A 20593-nucleotide genomic window follows, 5' to 3' on the forward strand; every position below is an offset into this window, starting at 1 on the left:
CTTGGGCCTCTGGGTGGCCACTCCCCTTTGCCCTGAGCGCCCCCCCCCCCCCTTTGGGGACTTCCCCCCCCCCAACCCCACCCCTACCCCCCCCCCCCCCCCCACTTTACAGTGCTGAGATGCCTCCCCAGAAGCAAGTTACTGGCAGGAAAAGCCTGGGGCTGGAATGTACTGGGACTGCTGCTCTTTTGACTGTCAGCCCCACCCCCCACTGGGATGCGGCCCCCCAGAGCCTCCCCCAAATAGGATCCAGCCCTCAGGGCGAAAGAGGATCTGTACCCCGGCCCTCATCTTTCTCTAGCCTGCAGTTTTCTTCCGGGCGGAAGTGCCGGGGCAGAAGTGGTGTCGTCTCACGTGCGGGTGCTTTTCCCAGGGGATTCGGAAACCCATCAGGCTCCTTGCAGGTGCCGGCATCGGGGAGGGATCGTCGCGGTGACAGCACATCGATTCCTTGGCCCGGGCAGAAGAAATAAACTCCGTGGCGATATAAACAAGAGGAATATCGACAGTCATTTTCTTAGCCTAAAAGGCAACAACTCAAAATGCAATTGGAGGATAGAAAGCAGGTCATTTTCCCCAGATGGAGAAAGAAATAATGGGAAGCCGTTCTCCATCATTCGCACGAGGACTGTTATTATACGGGGCCGTAAACCAAAGCAGGGCAGCGCCTGCCTCGGCTGGGTGCTTGTTTGCGAGGTCGGGATACCTCTGGAGCAAATCTGGAAGGCCGCTGTGGTCTGCGGGCGAGAGCTGGACTAAGGCCCGGGTGACCTGGGTTCAAATTCTGCGGCAGCAATGAGGCTCACCTTGGCTCAGATGCGCCTACCTCGTAAGGTTGTGGTGAGGGTCACGGGCCTGCCCCGCTTTTCTGAGTGAGGCGTCGCCTCCCGCTGGAACCGAGCCCTCGATCGGCTCAGCTCCTTACAGGGGAAGCAGGTCCTGGCGCTGAGGTGACTGTGCGGAACTGCGCAGAAGTCCCGTGCACGCGGCGGGCATCCCCCGTCCCCAGAAGCTCCCCGTCCCCACCTCTCGCTGCCGCCCGAGGAAGTCTGGTCAAAATGTCCCCCGGCGTGGCTGCCTGCCTTCCCAGGCCCTCTCCCCGGGGCCTCCGGAAGCACCGCCCGCCTGAACCGCCTCTCCGGGTGCACCTTGCAAATAGGCATCACCTGCAAAGGTGACATTGGAATCACGGGAATGAAGAAACGGATCTCAGGTGCGCGAGGTCTTGCTGAGGTGCGTCGTGTTTTCATGGGCTGCCGGGGGATCCCGGAATAGCGGCCACGTTCTCCTAGTGTGTCATTACACAGATTTGTCGGAGGGGCGAACGAGGGGCTGGATCCTCTTCGGGGCGTCGTCTGGCTTCCTTGTGCCGCAAAAGCTCGGCTTGATGAATATCCATGACTCTGCAAAGCGCCAGTTCCGCTGATTTAAAAACTGAAACTTCTGGAGACCACGTTGCCCTTGGACACCTTTCTTGGCGCTCTGCCCGTGCTGGTTTAATTAGCATTCTTTAAGATTATGCAGACCCTCCCCAGCCCACTGGACGCATGACCTGCGGCAAAGGGGAGGGCTGCCCTCCCGCACCGTTGCGACGGACGGACGGACGGACGGACTCGTCCCTGCGGCTCAGGCGCCGCCTCTTCTTGGGGCTCCAGTTTTTTGCGCTTGCTCCTTTTCTTCCAGCCTCGCCCCCGTTGGCCCTCTGAGCAACGGGTGTTCTGTGAGCGGCGGCACCCACAGCAGGCCGGACAGGCCCCGCCCGCGCGGCAGCCATTTTGTGAGAGCACCCACAACCCTCCCGGTGAGCGGAAAGGACCGGGGGCCCCTGAACCAGGCCTTTGTTTTCCTCGCCGCTCGAACGGCCAGCCCTCGATTTACCCGCCCCGCGCTCTTTGTTTCCTCCGGGCGGCGGATCTTGGCACCAGCCCTGCCTTGGCACCTTCTGTCGGGCAAAGTTTGATGCCGCATCAATACTAATATGACTTTTTATGCTTCCCCCGCTGCCCGGCTGGATTTATAGGAGCTCGGATTTTTATATAGACATTTCGAGGTACATAAATGCCGCTGTTGCCGCCATGGGTAGGGGTTGTGTCAGCGTTTTCAGCATAATACTCTGGGTTTTATAATGCAGGCAATAAAGATGGGGCCGCTCCAAGCTGCGAGGCTTGCGCGCGGCAGCTCTGGCCGAGGGGGGAGGAGAACGGCTCTCCTGCGTTCGTGGGGAGGGGGCCGTCGGTCAGGGGGTCGCGCGGTGCCCGCCTGGGGGCAGAGGGGGGGAGGAGGCAGGAGGGAGCAGGGCAAGGCAGACCCGTGGAGCCCGAGGCTGGCTGGGTCTGCGAGGCTCGCGCGTCGGCGAGTGAGTGGTGGTGCAGCGGAACCGGGGCTCTTTGATGAGCAGGGGGCCAAATGCCCCCCCCGCTGCCCCCTGCATCGTCCCGGTTCCTTCCGCAGTGGATGCAACCTCTCCGTGGATGGTGGGAAATGGGCAACGGAGGCTGGGACTCGGTGGGAGACGGGGGGGCCGGCTTCGCAGCCAGGCGCGCCTTCTGCATGTGTGGGGGGGTCCTTTCCTGGCCCTTCCAGCTAAGCAGGCTGGGAGTGAACCCCCGGGAACCCTGGGCGGGGCAGGCCAGCTTTCCACAGCCCCAGGGGTCCTCCAGATGGTTTGGCATTCCTGGCCCTGGTCCGGGCGTCTGTGGCTGATGGGAGCTGCAGTGCGGCACACCTGGAGGTCAGGGAAGGCTGTTTCGGAGGGCCGCTCTCTTTACTGTTCTGTGGTTTGTATTGGATCGTTCACTTGCACGCTCAGCCTCCTCGGGAAGCCCTGACAGAAGACATCAGCCGCGTCCGTGTGAGGATATTTACGGGAGCGGCACTGGATAACGTCCCGGTGCTGGGCGTCGAAGCCCAGGCGGCCTCGTTCTTGCTGGTGAGACCCCCGCTTTGGGTCTCCTGCCACAGAGCCCAGTGGGGGCTCATGGGGCCTCGTCAGCGGTGGCGCCCGGGCAGAGCCACTGCCCTCCTCGCCGGGGATGCCAGCCCCTGCCCTGTTCGTTGGTCGCCTGATTCAACTAGTTTTAGTTTGGTACAACTTTTGAACAGGAGTCCTTCTGCAGCTCTTTAATTAGCTATTTGGTTTAAGCTTTTTTAATATACATTTAGCATTCATTTATTTGTTATCGGTGTTGCCTTTTATATTTATTTATGTTAGCTGATTTGTCAACTGTACTGCATAAAGTTCAGGGTAGAAATATTGTTCATAATAACACATTCTAATCCCCCTAGGGGGCTCTTCTTAATTTTTCCAGCAAATTCTTGTTTTGCAAAAATTGCAAATTTGACTTATCCTCATTAGGATTGTGATTTGCTTAATAGCATCCCCAGTTTTACAGGTCTTCAGAGAAATGTTTCTTTAAACCCGCAGGACTCGCAAGTGGGGATTTGACCTTTCAGTCCTGTCAGGTGGCTTAGGGCAAGGGAGGGTTTTTAGCATGTGGTTCCAAGAAGGCCATTCCCCCTTCCCTTGGCGACCGATAGGGGTTTCTCCCAGCTTCGCACAGGTCTTTTCTCCTCCTGCAAGGCTGGGATGCTTTGCTGAGGCGGAGTGACCAGGTTGCAGGGCAGGGGCCCGTCCTGCTTGGCTCGGCCCACCCACCGCCGGCGCCTGGCCTGCATGGGAGGGATTTGCCCCACGGGCGGGACGAGGCTCTGCCCCACCGGCAGCCTGCCTCCTCCGCTGTGCTCAGCCCGCCTGTCCCCTGCTCTCTCCACAGCAAACCTTCGAGGCGCACCCGGAGGAGTGCGCCAGCGTCACCCACATGCTCAAGGCCGGCAGCGGCGTCTGGATGGCCTTCTCGCTGGGCTCCTCCATCCGCCTCTTCCACACCGAAACCCTGGAGCTGCTGCAGGAGATCAACGTTGCCACGCGGACCACGTTCGCCCTGCCAGGTAAGGGGAGCCCGCGGAAGCCCCCGCTCAACGCCCTTGGCAGCCCAGCTGTGCCCACCCTCGGCCGCCTTTCTTAGCAAGCTGCGAGCGGGCATTGCCTCCGGCTACCGACCACGTCCCTGGGCCGCCAAAGGGGACTCTAGCTCCAGGCGGGCCTTGCCAAACCGTGTCTTGTGATTGTCAGCTGCTTGCCTGGGTTAGAAAGCCGTGGACGTCTCACAAAAGGCATGCAGAGCAGCTTGGCCCTCTCAGGCTGAGCGGGGTGCCGAGTCCTTCCCGCAAGGACCACTTTGGCCTCGGGACGCCCCTCCCCGCTTGCCGCAGGCCTTTCCAGTGGCCCGTGAACCCTGCACTGCCCCCGCTCCCTCTTGGATCTTGCATTCCTGCCCCCGCCTCCTTTTGTCAGAAGCTGGTGTTCCCAGGGGTCTGAAGGCCTGGCTGGGTTGATCTCTGGAAGGTCAGCCAGCAGCCGGCTTTTCTGATCTCCGTCCGCGTTGCCCTCCCTGCCTCTTGCTGGGTCTCTTGCCGAGGCATCTGATGCAGGCTCCGTTCCCGTGTCGCCTTTGCGCATGTCTGCTGAGCTGGCGGGCCGAATTCCTGCTAAAATAGCTCTGGATATCCGTGACGAAAAAGCAGTGCATCCCATGCAAACGAAATTAAAACAAAAAGGCCGGGCCAGGGTGGTCCAAGCACAGGCGCTGTGGTGGGGGATAGAAACATTTCTTGGCAAAGCAGCTGCCTTTCCGGCTTCCTGCATGGTTGCTCTTCCATTCCAAACGGATGTGGTGTCTCCCCTGAGGCCGAGTGGCCGGTCGGAAGGGATCCAAGCAGCAAACAGTGCCTTGCAAGGGCGTGTCGCTGGACAGTGAAGGGAGAGGCTGGTTTTCTCACATGGTCATGTTGAAAGCAGAGAGGCAGGCCCAGGAAAGCGGGGCTGCGGGGCGGGTGGGCCGGCCGGCCAGCACGCTGGCGTGGCCAGTGGGCAGTTCCACCCTCCCGCCATGAAGCCAGCCCCGCGTCCCGCTCCCCCCGGCCCCCTCCCAGCAGCCAGGCTTCTCCGAGGAGCAGAAATGGCCAATATAAGGCCTCGCCATTAATCTTTCTGCTCCTCACTCCAGTGCCCCCCCCGCTCATAAACCTTTTAGATCTCTCGTCTCTCTCCCTTTCCATCTGCAAGACAGACCAATTGCGTAATTAATACTTAAATGCATTACCCGTGTAAAGTGTTCTGTGTTTCTTTAATTTTTTTAGTTTTCTTGTAAAAAAAGACGCATGCTAAAAATTTATCACCGCTTCCCCATTTCCCTGGGGGCTGTGCTTGTGTTTTGGTGGTATTAATGCACTTTTGAACTTAAGCTCTGTCTCATCTTTTTAAGCCAGACAAGGCCATGAATAAAACCCTTTGCGAGAAAGGCCCAGCTTTTAAAAATTTGTATATGTGTAGATATATTGCTGGAGCAAGTGCAGCATAGGAGTATTTAAGTCTTGGTGGTAAAGTATTTATTTGGCATTAGTGTCCCACCCTCCATATGGAGAGAAGGATTAAAGAAAGGTGCCTCCTTGAAGCGGGGGATCACACGGCTAAGATTAGGATGCAAAAAATACATTTTATTTTTCCATCCTTCCTGCAGGAAGGACATCAGGGCTGCGACGCTCTCTTATCCTCACAGCACCCCCAGAAGGCGGGAGGGAGAGAGTTTCTGGCTCCCGGCCCTCAGCCAATGCAGCATTTGGGTGCCTGGAGAGAAAGGTTCTTCCCGTCCCCGGCAGGAAGAGCTTGGGTGGCACCCGGGCCGGGCAGGGCTGGGGCCAGAGCAGCCCCCCTTCACTCTCACTGGGCCGTTCACGTCCCCTTGAGGGGCCATTCAGTCCTTCGCAGGGGGGAACAGAGAATTTGCCCCGAACTGCTAGGGGCTGGGAAGGGGGTGGCCCAGGGAAGCTTCTGCACCCCCTTGTCCAGCGTGCTGTTTGTGTCGCGGACAAGCTGATGCCCGGGGGGAGTCCGAAAGCGGGGCACGGGTGCAAGAGACCCCTTCCCGCTGGTGCTCCCCAGTGCGCTGCCTCGGATCCTGGGGGCATCTTGCGGCCGCCACGAGCAGGAGCCATTTGACCCTGCAACCGTCCAGGACGGCTTTGGCGGCTGCCGCGGCCGGCAGAGGCTCGTCTTAAAGACAGAGCCCGTGCGCGCGCGCGCGCGTGTGTGTGTGTGTTCTTCCAAACACGTTCTGTTCCTATGCAAATATATGCTGGTTTAATCAATGGAAATGTATGCTTAATCAAGTGAAGGCTCCCTTAATTGGGAGCCAGCCCTACTGCAAATACAAAGCTTATTTTAAATCACGGGCAACCTGCTGTCCTTTGATGGCAACCCTCGGTCGGCCGCCTGAGGAGGATATTTTGACCCTGCTCAATTGTACGGCTGGCCCGCCGTGGCTGAGGGGGGCCTGGCACCCAAGCACACCGCCCCCAGCCTGCGCCCCAGCTCCCACCCGGGGGTGGGTGCTGGGGGAGTCTTGGGGCTGCTCCCTCCCCCGGCACTGAGAAATACGTATTTAAACGAGCATCTAGAGTGGCTGGTACAAGGGGTAAAACAGAGGCTGAAATGACTGTTTGGACCCCGCCCCCCTTTTACGCTTGGGGGCAGCAAAGCGTGCACGTGTTAAGTCGCCCACCCTTGGTGTGACCATGTGCCGTGTTGCTGGACCACGTGGGCGTTCCTGGATTCTCCGGGGGCGGGGGCACTTGACCGAGCTTGGAAAAACCAGCCGGGAGGGACATGGAGGTCCCAGGTAATGTCAGTAGTGCAGAGAATTTAGTTTGCTTCTCAGGCTGGATCCTCTGTCTCCCGCGAAGCTCATTTTTAAATGTTGCCTGATCAGCTGGCCTTTGGTGAGGCTGGACGGCTTTCTGCAGCCCTGCAGGGCCAGCCGGTGCTCACTGCCTCTGCGGCAGGCGAGATTAAGCTGAGGCGCTGGACCTCGCTCACCCCGGGGGCTGCCGGGGTCGGCCTGGGGGGAGCCCTCCGAGGTCCCATTCCAGAGGTGGCTGAGGTGGAAGGACCAGGCTGGGTCCTGGCATATTTTCCTTTAAAGCACCTCCAGGCAGCCAGCAAGCTTCAGCGTGAGAGGCAATTTGGGGCTTTGAAATTGGGCAGGTGGGCAAAGGGTGAGGGGCCGCCCATGGTGGCCAGCTGGGGAACGGCGGAGTGGCCAAGGAAGGGTCACGGCCCTCCGAGGGACCGCAAGCAGGCCTGGAGGCCAGCCTGCGATGGAGCATTCCTTGCCTTGAATACCCCGCGTGCACCGAGCAGGCAGCCGATGCTTGGAGCAGAGGTTGATCCGGGCTGTGTGTGGCCGGCCGGCCGCAGGGGAACGGAAGTGGCGGGTGGCGGGTCCCACCGCCCTGACGTGGCAGAGTCCCGGCTGCGCATCCGGGAGGTCCCGGTTTGGTCCCCAGCGGTGTCTCCAGCAGGGCTCTCAGCGCTCCTGCCCGAAGCCCTGGAGAGCCGTTGCTGCCAGCCAGGGTCGGAAATACTGGCCCGGATGGACTTGGTGGGCAGCTGACGTAGTCAGCAGCGGCATCCTCCCTCCGTTCCCCGGAGCGAGAGGGCCCCGGAAGTGTGTCCCAGCGCCCCACCGCCCGCCACGTCCTGGCATGCCGCGCGGCTGCGCTCCAGTCGCCTGTCTCCCCTGCCTTCCATCGCCGCTGCTCGCTTGCCCCCGCCTCCTTTTATTGGCTCTCCCCCCACCCTCGCACCTCTCCTGGTCCTGGAGGCACTAATTTGCAATTAAAATGCACCACCGCATTGCAAGGGCTTAGCAGGAAGAGGAGGCGGCGTGAGGGGAATTCTAACTCTCTCGGCCAAGGTAGGATTCCGTGGGGAGACCGGATTGTCCAAGTGGAAGGGGAGCCGCCCCCCCCCCCACCGGGGCTGTTTTCCAGGACTTGGGGGCCAGCGGTGCGTTGCCCCAGCCCCTGCAGTCCGCCTTCGCGCTCCCGCTCGTCTTTGACCTCAGCAACAGCTGCGTGCAGATTGGCACCCCTGAGCCCCGTGAGCGTCTCTGGATCCCAACTCAGAGCTTATTCCCACGCTGAGACGTTCTTCTTTCTGCATGAAAATCCATGCCTATTCTTGTGCATATTTTCCCAAATGCGCACCTCAGTTGTATGTATCTTTGAAGTGCGTCGTCGTTCCCCCATTGAGTAAAGCAAACCCATGAGCTTTTTTCAGGTTACGCATTTTCATGCCTATGTTCCAAAAAGACTCATTTCTCCAGTTTTTATTCAGTTGGTTCTTCCAGGGTGCACTTTCTGTCCTGAGTCAATTACAGCCAAAATAGCAGCTCCACAGAGAACTGGATTGTCCCTTTCCCTCCTGTGGGTCTTTCCCCCTGTGGCTGTTTGTGCCCCTGCGGAAGTGATTCCAAGTCCCTCTAATTTCCAGCTAATTTCTTGGTGTGAGGAGGGTGCCAGGTTGGGGAACGCTTGCATGCGTTCCGTCCCCTCTGCACAAATGACATTGCTGAAGGTTGGGAATTTTCCTGACTGGAGCAGTCTTGAGCTGAGCACGGAAAACATGCTTTGCTTTTGGGACTCTCTGCAGCGGCCGGGTTTGCGGTTCAGCTGCTCTTCCTAACTGTCCCCGCACCCCATGGAGAGCCCCAAAGTGGAGGCTGCTGGGCTGACCCCAAGGAGCAGGTCTCTGGGGCAGGAATGGCCCACTGAAGGCCAAACCGCTTTACAATCTTTTGCAAGCCAGCAGGGAACGAGGCCTCTTCCCAAAGGAATTCCTCGCGCCTGCAGCCTCCGTGGGGATTTTAGGAAAGGCTCACAGAAGGTGCAAGTCTGACAGGGACAGACAAAATTATGGTGAAGACGGAGAGCTTGCCCTCTTTGCTGCTTCCTTCTGAGAGCCGCTGAGGTGAGGGGGGAGATGCGGAGTTCGCAACTAGGGGCTGCTGATGGCTACCACGTCCACAGGAGTCAGTGGCTAATTTGGAAGTGCAGCTGCTCATTGTAACGGCGCCATGCGCCCGAGGAGAGCCCAGACGTTCGGGCAGCCATCTTGCTCCATGCCAGCAAACCAATTCCAGGAGCCTCATCTCTCCGAAAAATTTGCCGCTCCTGAAGCCAGCAGGTTCGATTCCTCCTGCGGTGGCTTCTGCGCTTGAACTCGGAGAAGACGCAAGAGAAGGTGGCACCCGTGAGCCGGGCATTTGTCTCGCAAGCACACTAGCCGGATGGCGCACCCCGGCTTCAGACCCTCCCCGGCCAGCTTCCAGCAACTGGCAATCCCCGTCTTTTAAAGAAAATCCAGCCGCACAGAGTGTTCGTAGGTAGACGTTTCCGCTGCTGAAAAGTGTCTCTGTCCACTGCCCTGGGTAATATTTTTATTTCATTCTATATTCTATTTTATTGTGCAGCATGACATATGGCTATACCCGAAGCTCACATCGTGGTTTGCAACAATTAAAACGGCAATAAAAATGACAATTCAAGAATGCAGCACAAACCGAAAAGCCCCGCAATAATAAAACGTTCCCTGGAAAGACACCTGCACATCAGCCTTTCGTGTTGCATTTTGCTCCTGCCTGTTGCCTCCCGTCAGCAGTTTCTTCGATTCGGCTAAAAAAAAACAGGTCGGCTTTTCGTGTTGGCTGCCTGGTCCTTCTAGTCAGGGATCCCACTCTTCTGAAAGGGGAGCCAAATTCTTGTGCCCCTTAAAAAAGTCTGATTGGTGGTATGGGGAATGCCTGACACTTTTGTGTTTCATGGACGGAGCAGATCAGAGGAACTCTGGAACACCTTTCCTTTCAGGGAAGGGGGTGCAAGTCCATCAAGGGACGTTCACCTGGGCTCTGGTGAATGTGAAACAGGGCTGGCTATTTGGTCGTGTGCCCTCCTCCTGCTCAGCCTTCCCGGGCACTGGAATGACTGCTGGGGTTCTGCGTACTTCCTGAGCATGTTTAGAGTTCACTTGGCGGAGAGCTTTTAGTGCAGCAGGTCTCTCTGGAGCTCCCCACCAGCTGCTCTGCCAGCCAAAGACTTAAAAAAACACACAGGCTTTTGCCAGATGCTGACAGAGCTTGATGTTAAACATTTTTAAGGATGTGCATTTGATTCTTTGCTCCTTTCGCCCTGCTTGCTACCTGTGAATCGTCGTCTTTCTTTGGCAGAGCCGTTTGTAAATGCTGTACGTATCCAAGCAAACGCAGGCAGGCGTCGGTGCCGTTTTCAGCTCGCCGCTTTGCTCTGGCGATGTCAAGTGGAACGCTTCGATCTGTTCCTTCCCTTCTGCTGCGATGTCTTGCTGTCCTCTGCACTCCTCAGTGCAGAACTGGGTTCATTCTTCTGGAGTTGATGGGAGCCGCTAAGGGGGGTGATAATTGTCTGAAAGGCAGGCTAAAAACAAAAGCAATACGGAGGAGGAGACACGGACGGCTCCGCTCTTGATTAGCCCCGGACGGACCTCTCCGTGGAACGCTCCTTTCCACGCTTCTGCCCGCTGCCCATGCCTGTTGCCCTGCTGGCCTGCTTTCCCGAGTTTTGCTCCTGTTCATGCTAAACTCGGAAGACAGGATCAGGCAGGAGGGCGGATCTGGACGGACACCAAACACACGTCGGCTCCGAGCGGCGAGGCGCCCTTCGTATGGGCCCCGTTGGTGCCAGCACACCCGGAGGCGCCCTGCAGCGTGCTCGGATGGCCGCCCCGTTCAGGTCCGTGCTGGGAAGCCCGCTTGGGGCTGGCCTTCGGCGTCCAGGCGAGGACGAGGCTTTTGGTCCAGCGACCCTCTTTCTTTTGCAGGCCAGAAGAACGTCCGGGTCACGAGCCTCCTGATTTGCCAGGGCCTTCTGTGGGTTGGCACCGACCAAGGCATCTTGGTTCTCTTGCCGGTGCCCCGGTTGGAGGGGATCCCCAAGATCACAGGTGAGTCTCCGGCTGCTCCGGAAAGGGCTTCCCAGGGGTGCGACTGGACCGGGGCTTGGCCGCAGGGGCCCTGCTTGGCACACGAAGGGCCGTGCTTGGTCTGCGGCATCTCCGGGGACAGCAGGGAAGGAACTCTGGAGAGCTGCTGCTGCCAGCCTGTGCGAGCAGTACTGGGCTAGAGGGGCTGGCTGGAGTTAAGGCAGAGAAGCACCTGCGCCGAACAGTTTCAGCACCCACGGAAGAGGTTTCTTTGCCCAGGTGTTGTCATTTTTCATTGTGGTTGTAAGCCACCTGGCAAAGACCCTTTGGCAGTTAAGGCGGCATGTGCATACACACACACACACACACACACACACACAGACAATTTGTAGCTTTAAAATACGCTCTTGTGTTTTAGGTCTTCCCCTGCTGTTGCTTTTCACTCTGGTTTTATTTCATTTTGCACGGTTGAAGGTTTAAGATGGTGCTGTATCCTGCGTTGCACGGCGGGGCCGTCACTGAAAAGGCCGTTCTCCTTGCGGCTGCCAGCTGAGCCTGCCTTAGAGGTGGTGCTCAGAGGCCTGCCCACATCAGGAGTGCAGTGTCTGGGTAGTTGCCCGCTGGCTTCACGCCCCGGGGGGCTGATGTAGCACCTGAGCCGGGCTTGGAAGCGTGAAGACGGCTTGTGCGAGCCGGCTCAGAGCAGCCCTTGCCGCCCGGCTGCAGATTCTGAGCAGCCTTCCGGGGCAGCCCCACACAGAGCGCCCGGCAGTAATCCAGCTTGGGAGCACGTGGATCCCTGAGGATCCCAACAGCATCTCTGCCTTTTCTGCCTCTCTCTGCCGCCCAGGGAAGGGCATGGTGTCCCTCAACGGCCACTGCGGCCCCGTGGAGTTCCTGGCCGTGGCCCTCAGCACGCTGGCGCCGGAAGTCCTGAAGAGCGACCAGGAGGAAGACCCGCTGGCCGGACCCCCGTCCGCGGCGGAGGAGAAGAGCGGCGGGCGGCCTTCGGAGGTGGCCGCCCCGGAGAGCCCCCCGACGCGGGAGATGCGGAAGAAGGGCCTGCTCTTGCAGTACCGCCTCCGATCCACGGCCCACCTACCCGGGCAGCTGCTCTCGGTGCGCGAGACGCCCTCCGCCGCGGCCGGGGGCGCCCCGGAGCACACGGAGGAGGACGGCTCCATCTACGAGATGGCCGACGACCCCGACATCTGGGTGCGCAGCCGGCCGTGTGCCCGGGACGCTCACCGCAAGGAGATTTCCTCCCTGGCGATCATCTCCGGAGGGAGAGGCTACCGGAACTTCAGCCCCAGCGGCAAACCTCCAGCCGGCTGCGAAGCAGACAGCACGTTACTCATGTGGCAAGTTCCCCTGATGCTATAGCCCCGGCTGCCTGTCTGCCTGCCTGCCTGCCTGCCTGCCTGCCTTCTCCCCAGGACTGCTCTTTCTCCTTCCCTCCCGGCTGCGCTTCGGAGCAGCCGCACCTTCGCACGGTGGTGGATCTCGGGCCCCTGCTCTCTGGACACACCCCTCGCCTTCCAGACTCGCCAGGGGAAGGGCTTGCCTGGCCTGGCCTGGCGAAGGAGCGACCCTGTTCCCCCTCCCTCACTTCAGACTCCGTCTGTGCTCTCCCGAAGAGTCCTCTTCAGCGTTCAAGATCCTCTTTCCTTTTGTTCGCCTCTGTTCCTCCTCCTCCTCCTCCTCCTCCTCCTCGAGAAGCCGGCTCGCGTTGCTGGCAGCCCTTTCCAGATGGCATAGGAACCAGTTGGGCTCCCTGCAGGTTTCGGAGCCGACAGTTTCCTCACCTGAGGGTTTGTGTACTGACGTGTGAATAATATATATATCTATATCTATATAGATTATATATATATAAAAACATGAAAATGCTGTATATTATTAGACTGTACAAACAAAATCTGTATATATAGGGTGCATCTTCAGATGCAGAAATAAAGGTGGCTGAAACAGGACCCGCTTTGACATCTCCCTGGCGGTTCCTGGGGTCGTTTCCCACGGGGAGCCGTTAGAATTAGACTCTTGCATGATAAGCACAGACTTTGTTCGGATTGTCGCATGCAGGGAAAGCTTCCAAGAAGAGGAGTCGTCCCCGGGATGGGTGGCCTCCCCGCTGGAGAAGACACGGCCTGGAAGAGAGAGCCCCCGTCCTGTGGGCCCTCGGGATGGCAGGAGCTTCCTTGATTGCTTAATCCGAAATAGTTTTCTTCTGCCTCAGAGGTGCAAGCAGTGATGGAGCGGTAAATTCTGGCACATGGGCGCTCAGCGCTTATGCATTCCTGTTATGTTATTTATTTTGTTTCTCTTCTGCCCAATCGCTGAAGCTCGCTGGGTGGTTTACAACAACACATAAAATATCATAAAACTACAGTCTAAAATATGGGTAACTGTAAAATATCATAACACTTGACTACAAAATTTAAAAGTGGAATTTAAAGAACCACAACAGTCAACATTGGTTAAGACAGCAAGACCCCCAGGCAGCCGGCATAATGCCCTAGGGGGCTATTTATGGCTCTTAACTGCCCCATGATAGAGTACAGTCTTACGCTGCTGCCGAACGTCAAGAGGGTTGGTGTCAAGCAGACCTTAGCGGGAAGCTCGTTCCACAGTTGGGGGCCACCACGGAAGAGGCCCCCGCCTCGTGGTTGCCGAGAGAGGCCTCCCCTGGAGGGGGCAGCTGGAGGCAGGGACCAGATGTCGAGGCAAAGGTTCTGCTGCAAGTATCGAAACTTTAAATGCAGCTTTAACTGCAGTGGCCTCAAAGCTACTAGAAATACAATGATAAAAGCAGCATGGTGCGAATCGCTCCGCAGCTAAGCCACGTGGTTGATCCGCAGCCCGGTGCCCGGAGCCGTGGCCAGGTGGGTGATGCTCGAGGCAAAGTGGGGGGAAGAAGGGAGCTTTCCGGCGATGTCTGTGGGCATGGCGCTGAGCGCATTTAGGCAGAAAAAGGTCCTTGACTGGCCAGGAGGCTGCAGAGACGGGCGCCAGCGAGCCGCCCAGCGCCGAAGACCGGGAGGAGCCCGGGCCCTCGGGAGGTGACCACAGCCCCCTCCTCGGGAGGAGGGCTCTGCTGCAGAGGCCGAGCAGAGTGGTCGCCTGGCCCCCAGGTGCGTTGTCGCCGCAGCCGGCAGGTGAGTGCGCTGGCGAGCGGCCCCGGACGGGCTCCTCCGGGAGAGGGCCCTGCGGGGAGCGCTGCGGCTTGGCCCTGGCCGGGCTTGGCGGGCTGCAGGCCCCGCTGCCTCGTTCTCCAGGCCTGGCCCTGCCGCTCCTGGCCTGGGGTGGCCCTGCCGCGGGATCAAGTGCGGGCCGGCTGCCCCGTGGCGCCTCCCTCTTCCGCAGGGACCTGGCCACGCCTTGCCTGTCCGGCCGGATCCGTGCCCCTCGGCCCAGGGCTGGCCTTCCTGCTCGGCAAAGCGCTTGCGAGGTGGTTGGGTTTTTTTATCAGCCAGTTAAATCTGCCCCAAATCCAATGTCTTGATAACTCCAATTTCATTTTCGCCTTTCAATTATATTCCGAGCAACTCAACCTTGAAATAGGCCATCTCGGCTGCCGCTGTCAGAGGGGGCCCCTATTACTCGTTGTACACGATTTCCGTAGCTTATTTTTTTCCTAATTAGACATTAAATGCATGTAACATTTCCCCTTCTTTCTTTTTCTTCTTCTTTTTTGTAACCCAGCCCCATTTCTGCTGCAGATTAAGTTGTCTTGCATCAACTCCCCAACCCCCAAGACTTAGTTGTTTTGACTTGCCAATTGGGCTCTTTTCCTCAGAAGGGGGGGGGGGGCTGAGGGAAGGCATTAAAACATCAACTTCTCCTCTAAGTCCTCCTTTGTTCAGCTAATTTGCATCAGCCACACATGTCACCACAAAATCCTTCGAAAGAGGCAGCCATTTCAATACAATACATGAAAATTGAAATATCAATACAATTACATCTCCTGACTCCATCATGAGGATCGCTAGAATGCCTGCCCCGCACTTGCTGCAGAGTCTTTCCATTGTTTCGGGGGGGGGGACCCCTTCTTATCCTTGCCCCCCCCAGTTGTGGAATGAGCCCCCAAGGGGACACACCTGGGGCCTCCCGTATGGCACCAGGTGACGACCTTCCTTACTTTCTCAGCATTTTGGCAGCTTAACCGTTTAAGTTTATTTTAAAATTGCATTTTATTTCGTACCGCCACCATGCTCCTGTGCTGGTTAAGTTGCGGTTGTTGTGCTTCCAGGTTAATTTGTGTGTGGGAACTTTTGTTCACTGCCTAGAGAGTCCTGGCAATGGGGCGGTACAAGAACGATGGCACACAGAAAGCCCGTGTGTGGCTATCCGACACGCGGCGCCACAGGCACGGCTAAAGCGATTTGAAAGAAACGTGAGGCTCAGATCCCGCTGCTCTTCCACCGGCAAGGTCCTAGTTGCTCCTCCAGGTGAGCAGCCGCCTGCGCAGCGCCGTCTGCGGCAGGGCGGCGTGGAAGGCGCAGGCTGGGCCGTGTCGGCCGCGGCGCAGAATTGCAGCCGGGCTCGGCTGTGGAGCGATTAGCTGATGTGTCTTGAAAAGGGCAACGCCGGTTGCCGGAACGGATCATGCGGAGCGGCGAAAGGTGTGCAGGAGAGCGTGCTTTTCTTCGGCACGCTATTTATTCCTGCGCCCTGAGCGCTGTTCAGCGGTCTTTTTAATGGGTTATTATGGAGCTGTTCTTGCCCCCGGCAAGTCTTTTTCTGCCGCAAAGCACAGGGCTTCCCGCAACGCGTGAGATCGGCTCGACTGGTTCAGATCAGCGGCTCCTAAAAGGCCCTTCGGCTGGTTCAGGGGCGAAGGATGCGCGAGCCAAGCAACGACGGGTTGTGCCTCCGCGAGAGACGTGATTTCTGGCGGGTGTCCTCCATGCCTGGCTTGGTTTGTTTACAAGCAATGGCGAAGGTGGGTTGAGCGGTGGTCTGTCAATAAAGCGGTGCTTTCTGTCCGAGGGGCGCGGCCAGGCCTGCCCCCGCGCATCTTCCAAGCCCCCACTGCAGCCATCAGTTTCGATAATGAACGGGGGGCTGATCGCCTCCTGTCTGGCGCTGGAGCTCAGAGCATCAGCAGAATCCACACCGTGGTGGATCGGTCTTGCTCTGAGAAAGGGGGCCTCTGGGCAAGATCTGTTGGTGGGGGAGGGCAGCCACGCATCTGGCATCCCGGGCGGAGGGGCTCTGCGCTGGTCCCCGGGCAGAGGGCTGGTCCTGTGAGCGAGCCCAGAACCCGTTCTCTCCTCTCTCTGCTTTCTGCGCAGCCTTTGCTGCCCTCTGCCTCCTGGCCCTCCTCCCAGTGGCGTCCAGGACTGAACCTGCTCCCAGTAAGCCGCTGCCCTTCAGCCCCAGTTCGTACGCCGGAGCCAGCTGCATTTACCTTCCCGGGCACGGCAGTCGCCACCTGAGGCCTCCGCGAGGCGGCCCTGCCAGATGAGAGGAACCGGGTGGCTGCCTGCTTGGTGGTGGCACCGCATCTCTGGAATGCCCCCCCCCCCCCCCCCCCCCCCCCCCCCCCCCCCCCCACAGCCAGGCTTGCCCAGCACCCAGTTTCTGGTCTTTCCAGGACAAGGTGCAGTGGCGGCGGGTAGGGGGAGGGACATGACAGGCTCAGTTGGATTTGGATTTCTATAAATCCAGTCTACCGATTCCATAGTGGACCAGCGGGGTCAGGTGGATTCCATGCATGTACAGACCCTTTTATTTCATTTTAAGCAAACACAGGCAGCAAAAAGAAAGATCAAGCACTGTTTGCATTTGGGGGCTTTGCGATTTCCCGAAGTGCGCGTTTGCGCAGACGCGTAGGAATCGCATTTGTGGAGACCCGACTGTGTCAGTGGATGAGGGAAGGGAGAAGAGGCGCTGGGGAACGGCGGAGGAGTGGATTTCGCAAGGTTGCCATGTCCCCAGCGCCAGGTGAAGCTCATGTTATTCCCCCAGGCTTTCAAGGGCTCTTCCTTGAAAAGTGTTTTCAGTGCTTCGTTCTGCTGTTGGCTTTAATTTGGTTTTAGATGCCAGAATGTCTTTTTCCTTTGCCGCAGACTCTTTCCCTTCGTTGTATGTGGCTCTGTTTTTATTTCATGTTTGTTTTACGCACGTTCTGTCGTAATGTGCTGCACGCTGCCTGGAGAACCCTGGGTGCTGGTGGTTGTAAAGGAGCCGAAACGGAGCAGCGCTCGGCCTCCCCGTGCGTGAGCCGCACTCAGGTCGTTGCGTCCTCCCGAAACCGAGCAGACCCCTGGCTTTGGAGGGGCGTGTGGCACCGCGGCCGCCCCATTTCGCCAGGGGTGTTCGCCGTGTCCTAACATGCCGGCAGCGGTGCTCGTTTGCGCGAGCGCCGTCTTTTGCAGGGTGGAGGGATTTTAAATCCCTGAAAAATGAGGCCCTTCCTTCCCGGAGCCCACGGGGAGGGCTCGGTTGGGCTTCCCTGCCCAGGCCGCTGCAAAAACAGCTGTTTTGGGCCCGATTTTTTCCTCCCCTTGCCGTGCTCAGGCGACCCTGATTATCTCTTGATCAAATTAACGCACTCCAGCAGGCGCAGCTGCCTAATGGAGACATTTGCGTGTTGCCTCATTTTCCGCCGGCTGCCTAATAAGGTGGGATGTTGGCTCGGTGGATCGTGCCTCAGGCTGAAAACGGTCCAAGCCCTCGTCCTTGCTTGTCTAATGAGGTTGGCCGGTGTCGGGCGCGGAGGTGGGTCTGGGGACGGGGAAGCCCAGCTGGTCGGCCTGGCGCTGCTCCCGCCGCGGGAGAGCGGGCGGCCCCTCCCCACGCCCGCAAGCGCCAGATGTGGGTCTCGGCCCGCTCGGCTTTAATCGGAGAGGCTTGTCCGTTGGCAGCGCCTGGTGGCCATCTCAGCCGCCTCCAGCAATGGGTGGAGAGGCTCAGCCGCGGCTTCCTGGACGAGCCCAGATGGGGGGCTAAGTGTCCGTCTGGGGGGGTGAACCTGCCCCACCTGTGTTCCTGATCCAGCCTGGCAGCGTTCCCCGGGCGGCATCACCCACCCCCCAAGTGCCAGGCAGTCTCCCGGGTTTTGCATGCTGCCCGGCTTTTCTGAAAGGCCGAAGGCGTTCCCGAGGCTTGGTGGCTAAGGCACAGAGCTGTATGCTAAAGTGTCCTGGCATTGTGGCTCCACCGTTTTGCCCTCTGCCCCCCCCCCGCCCAAACAGCCCCCCCGCCCCCCAGGAGCTGCTCTGCACCTGGTTTTGGCTGTCAGGCCAAAAGGAGGCTTCTGTCCTCCAGAGTTAAGACGCGGGGTCATGCAATCGGAAGGGAGAGCTGTGCCAGCCAGACCTTGAGGTCTTCCGTTCCCGGCATTCCTGCTCGTGGGGTGGGCTGGGTTGGACTGACGGGAACCGAGTCGCAGACGTCCGGGGTGGGATCCAGCACTCTGTGCGGAAGGGCCCCAGGCCTGGTTTTGGGGGATCCCTGCACACCACCACTCACTCCATTCAGCTGGCCTCTGGCCAGCGCACTTGGCTCAGCATCTATCTGGATCCGTCCTCCGGAGGAATCCGGGCAGGAGGTGCTCGGCCACAGGGCAGTCTTCCACGCTGAGATGTGCAGGAGGGCCCAAGTGGTGACCAGGTGTTCTTGGCTAAGCAGCTCGGACCAGCCGTTCAGGACGGCCAGGTGATGTCCCCGCAGGGCAGTACACCCTCTGGGGAGACGGAGCGCCCAGGAGAGCATTTCTCCCGTCTGAGCCCGTGTGGCTCCTGCCGCAGACGGCCCAGGGGCTCCAGAGCGGCATTTGCCCAGTCCTGACCCGGCGGCCTCTCCATGCACCGCCGGGGCTCCACCATCGAGCCGCGGAGAGGAGTCGGTCCCCAGAGGGCGAAGAACCCTGCTGTGTCCCGGAAGAAGGCGCCCATCAGCGCTCGGGCCGTGGGGTCCTGGGAGTGCGTGCAAATGCTGAGCAAGGAGAGCGGGCAGCTTCCCAGCTCATTCTGCCCTGCTCAGGTCTCATCCCACTCATCCAGGCCATGGGTGTTCGCAGGCAGGGAAGGGCGCCCGCCGTGGCACGTGATCCGAGCAAGCTGGCTCAGCCGTGTGGAAAAGAGAGCACCGTTGCCCCAAATGAAGGTTTTCACTCTCCGATTGGGGTCACGCTCGGTGATGGAGTTTTTACGGGGTTTTGCCGAGTGTGAGCGGTGAGGCGAGAGTCCCCGGTCCTTGGGGGAGCTGGGGAGCACTTTATGGACGCATCCAGGCCGGCTCGGCTTGATGGAAAAGCTAATAGAAGGACATAAATTGGTGTCAGCCAAGATCATGGCCATCAGTCATGCCTGCTAACGAGCGCCTCGTTTGCTGCCACGCGGTCGAACTCTTGCTCCTGGCAGCAGGCCGGGGCAGCGGCTTGTGCCCAGCGCTCACCTGGGTGGTCCTCTTTGGTGGGGGAGCCGCTGAAATGAATCGGGGGCAACTTGCGTGGGTGTCCGTGGATGCTTTCTCTATGGTAACGATTTCTTTTCAGAATGGAAGGTGCGGGGAGTTCAAAATGGGTGTGCTTTGAGCTGCAGCAAGGGAGGGGGGTCTGAAGAGGCGTGTGTGAGACTAATCCCCCCCCCCAAAAGCAAAAGCCCATCGCAGAGCACCGCATTCGGTAGGATTAGCATGAGCGCTGTTGCTGCGCATGGCTGTGACTGTGGAGGGCCGGTCTGCAGCCACATCCTGAGGTTCGGGGGCTTGCTGGGGCCGGGAGGGCTTTCTTGGTGGCGGCCCCACAGCTCCGGAAGGCGTTGCTGGGGGGGCTCCTCTTATGCCCATCCTCCTCGCCCTTTGCATGAATTTCTCTTCTCCCAGGCTTTTAAAGGTCTTTAGCAAAATCGGTTAACATTTTGAGTGATGAGGGGAACCTCTGTGACAAGAAAGGTCTCCGAGGTTCTTCCACCGCATTTGGGGGGCTGCCCCCCCATGCCGCAGCGTGCCTGGTCCCGCAGGTGGCGCTTCTGGGGGCTGCTGTGGGAACGAGGAGGCGAGGAGGTCTGTTTCCATCTGTGCACGCAGTTGTTCTGCATGGGCCCAGACTGGGGCAGTGCCTGATCTTTCTAGTCCCCACGGTAAGCTTGGCCCCCTCCTGCGTGATCCTGGTTTTCACATCCCTGGCACATTTGTTAGTTTTATGCTGTTGCTTTTATTGCAGTGTTGGCTGTTATATGTGGAAGCGTAATACGCCTAGAGAACTGCAATGCATGTGTTGCTGGTTCCATCCATCAGTGGATTGATCGATCAATCAGGCTGGGGCACAAGGGAGGGCGCAGAGGAGGCGGCCGGGGGGCCACCTCAGGTAGCCGGCGTTGAGGCAAGCTGGGCGGCTAGCAGGGAGCACCAAACCCTTCCCAGGGAGCGCCTGAGCCTTCGGAAGCAGCTCCCTCGCCTTGCCGTCCTCTCGCCTCCACGTGCCGGGGCCCCTGCTCCCCTTCTCCGACAGGCCTTGGCCAGCGGGCAGATCCCACCTGGCCCTGGGGAGCCACCTTCCCCGGTTCTCCGCTGCCGCCTGCCCCGGCATGTGGCTTGGGACAGCGGGCTGGTTCTGCCCCACGGAGCCTGGAGGGCGGTTCAGAGGGCTGCCTGGGACGGAGGAGGGAATCCCGCTGGGTCCCGCGGGCGGGGGGTCCCTGGCGCTGCAACACGGGGCCGGCAGTAGGAGGAGCGAGGGGGGCAGGCCTTGGCCTTTGGCTCCTGCAGAGGGGCTCGGCCGCCCACGCCCCT

The 20593-nt window shown here is 59.2% G+C and overlaps 1 protein-coding gene across 6 annotated transcripts in view; it reads left to right on the top strand.

The window, feature by feature from the left end:
- Nucleotides 1-12825, top strand: part of ARHGEF10L (Rho guanine nucleotide exchange factor 10 like) — a 73207-nt gene extending 60382 nt beyond the window's left edge. For all 6 annotated transcript variants that reach the window (XM_044421266.1, XM_044421260.1, XM_044421265.1 and 3 more), the window contains 3 exons: nucleotides 3774-3948; nucleotides 10754-10876; nucleotides 11706-12825. In XM_044421266.1, coding sequence (XP_044277201.1) covers nucleotides 3774-3948; nucleotides 10754-10876; nucleotides 11706-12238 — 831 coding nt within the window. In that variant the 3' untranslated portion in view covers nucleotides 12239-12825. The remainder of the gene's footprint in view (nucleotides 1-3773; nucleotides 3949-10753; nucleotides 10877-11705) is intronic.
- Nucleotides 12826-20593: the final 7768 nt, after the last annotated feature.

The sequence above is a fragment of the Varanus komodoensis genome, unplaced genomic scaffold, assembly GCF_004798865.1.
Source record: "Varanus komodoensis strain SLA01 unplaced genomic scaffold, ASM479886v1 scaffold116, whole genome shotgun sequence".
Lineage (NCBI taxonomy): Eukaryota > Metazoa > Chordata > Lepidosauria > Squamata > Varanidae > Varanus > Varanus komodoensis.